This window comes from Ammodytes marinus, assembly GCF_949987685.1.
Source record: "Ammodytes marinus genome assembly, chromosome: 11".
NCBI lineage: Eukaryota > Metazoa > Chordata > Actinopteri > Uranoscopiformes > Ammodytidae > Ammodytes > Ammodytes marinus.
In genome coordinates, this window is record NC_137215.1 from 1915211 (window position 1) to 1918158 (window position 2948).

General features: G+C 39.3%; 1 protein-coding gene across 1 annotated transcript; it reads right to left on the minus strand.

Moving 5' to 3' along the window:
- Nucleotides 1–318: 318 nt before the first annotated feature.
- LOC307257528 (ovarian cancer G-protein coupled receptor 1-like) lies at nucleotides 319–2590 on the minus strand (the record flags this gene model as incomplete). The annotated part of the gene is made up of 3 exons (XM_080036790.1): nucleotides 319–907; nucleotides 1020–1228; nucleotides 2453–2590. The coding sequence occupies 3 exons, from the start codon at nucleotides 2588–2590 to the stop codon at nucleotides 319–321; spliced, it is 936 nt and encodes a 311-aa protein (XP_079892916.1).
- Between the last annotated feature and the right edge of the window lie 358 nt (nucleotides 2591–2948).

The following is a 2948-nucleotide window of genomic DNA, read 5'->3' on the forward strand; positions in this document are numbered from 1 at the left end:
ATTTCTTTTTTGGATATCAAATGGATGACGGTACCTGGCAGTCTGTTATTTTCTGTTTGTCTACGTTCTCTTTCTGGTTTCATCCCTTTCTCTCTCTCTCTCTCTCTCTCTCTCTCTCTCTCTCTCTCTCTCTCTCTCTCTCTCTCTCTCTCTCTCTCTCTCTCTCTCTCTTTCTGTCTGTCTCTCTCTCTCTCTCTCTCTCTCTCTGTCTATTTCTCTCTCTCTCTCTCTCTCTCTCTCTCTCTCTCTCTCTCTCTCTCTCTCTCTCTCTCTCTCTCTCTCTCTCTCTCTCTCTGTGTATTTGCATGGTGTTATTATTCAAACTGATGACCTGCTGACATCATTACTGTCTGGGCAGCTGACATCATTGCTGTCCATTCTGCAACAACACAGAAAGGCCAACAGCTTGTCTATGGCCCCTTTCCTCATGAAAATATACAGAACTAAGTCTGCAAGGGGACTCAACCTAAGAAGCATTAAGGACAGGTAGGAGATGGATCCAAACAAACCATTTAAGGATAAATCAGCAACCGTTACGTTGAAGAGGATTTTGTGAATACCAGAAATTGTACTTAGACGAGAACATAAAAAAATGATGTGTGGGAAAAACAGCAGAGTATAAATGAGCAGCACCAGAACCAAAATCCCAACAATTTGTCGTTTTTCTTCAGAGGAGACAGAGATGGAAGCAGACAGGGCTTTGAAGATCCCACCCAGGAAGAAGATGAACAGTGGCAAGGGAAGCAGGAGGATGACGGCTAAGAAGATACATGCTGTTTGTGTATCCCATAAATGAAATGTGAGTAAAGGGACCAGAGGAAAGACCCAGACGAAGACACAGACCACCACAGAGATCTTGATAGTTCTTCTGAAGCGGTACCACAGTGGATGGGCGATGACCAGATACCTTTAATACAAGACAGACACATGGAGTTTGAGGAACTTCAGAATTATTATATCTTATATAATAAGAAATTGATCAGACTTGAAAGTAGTTTAACACATAGACAGATAGCTACCTTTCCAGGGCGATGCACACCATGAAGCCAACACTGACCACAATACAATATAGGTGAATAGAACAGAAGATGTCCCATATCAGTCGCTCCTCATCTGTCATCTCACAGTAATGTGGTAGTGCCTCCATAACGATCATGCAGCAGAAATGAATGAGGTCGGAGATGAGAAGGTTGATGACGTAGATCGGCGCAACATTATTATTTCTCACCTGCAGCAAAACATTGGTAAAACATTTGCACAATATTATTTTTAGTAAATCTGGACATAAGAGTTTACAGTGACCATATTACGTCTTCTAGGCCACATGGGCAGCGCTGTTCATTGAGCTAAATGTCCATTTGTTCACAATAACATAATGCCAAAAATCTACATCTACCAAATATAGGGGAGAACGGGGTAAGTAGGCACACTTTTTACTCTAGTGAGAATTGCTCAATCACCTAAACATCTTTCAATAGTCATTCCTACATTAAATAGAAGCTTAAGGTGTTGGCTTGAAATGTGAACCCCTCACTTTTTCTATCTTATTGTAATAAAGAAGAACTTAATCATCAAAGACACCCTTACATATTGTGACAACCAACCCCATCAAGGGGTCGGTTGTCAAACACTATGGGGTTGTTTGTCACAATGTTATCTTAATGGGAATAATCTTAAAAAGAAGGCAAGCAAGTAGAACTAAATTTGAAAGTTTAATTGCATTGTCAAGTTGACAAATAGGCCAACATAACTTACTGTAGCCTTGGCACCCTTTTTTCTTTTGCATGCTAGCTGCCTTTTCCTGCTCTATTCTTTCCTTCTCTGGGGTGTCAGTGAGGATACAGCTTGACAATTTCTTTCATTATTGAGTTCCTTTTCTGGCTGCAGCCTTGAGATAACATGTGACAACCAACCCCCCAAAAAATGTGACGACCAACCCCAACTTGAATTTCTTGCTAGCATGAAGGCCAACAACCATCTGACAACTAATTAGCTTGCTAACCACAATCTAAACTATAGTTTACCCTTCACACTTTGTATGGGTAACAAGTGTTTTGTTATAAACCCATTGTGTAAAAGCCTAGAAGAAAACTACTGAGGAGCTAAATATTTTGAATTTGACATGAAAAACACAAACAGTCGTCTCACCTCAAATTCAGCAGTCTAACTCCAAGGAAGACTATGTAGGTGACCTCTGATCCCAATTCTGGATATTTACATACCAAAATTTCACAGACAGCACCTTCTGGTTCCGAGATATAACGATTGTGACAACCAACCCGTGTGACAAATTACCCCGTTCTCCCCTAGTTAGGGCGCACATTTAAATATAGTCAACTCTTCCTAAAAATATACAGGTCATAACAACTCTTTGTCCCAGACAGACTGTACGACAGACACATTATACAGACAGTAAATAAATCATTCTTGGTCATAATATAATAGTACATACCAGAGAATAAAGAGAGTAGATGGCCACAAGGATCAGAGGAAGACCAATAGAGATGATTGTACATGTCGCCACATGCTTGATGGATTCAGCGTTGGTGTAGTTGCAGATTTCGTACTGTGAGGTGTTGGAATCCTCCATTCTTCACTGTGAAAGAATGATGAGTTTCAATCAACAAATGCATTCATTAATCTAACACACTGTTACTAGTAACTTTTATTTTAGAGAGTGGCAAGTTTGTGGAAAAAGGCAGATAGACTAAACCTTCCAGTTTTTTACCATTGTCTTAAGTTTTCCTTTGTGTGTTTACATTATCACAATCAGTTGATTCTACTTTTTAAACATAAAAACTACGTAACTTTATTCTTCTTTCATGCCATAATTTACAACAATGCCAAAGATTCACACCCCTAGTTATTTTTCCTTTTGAAATTATCTCTATAATATATTATCACATTATTCACATTTGAAAGCTACAAGACCTCACCTGAATGAGTTC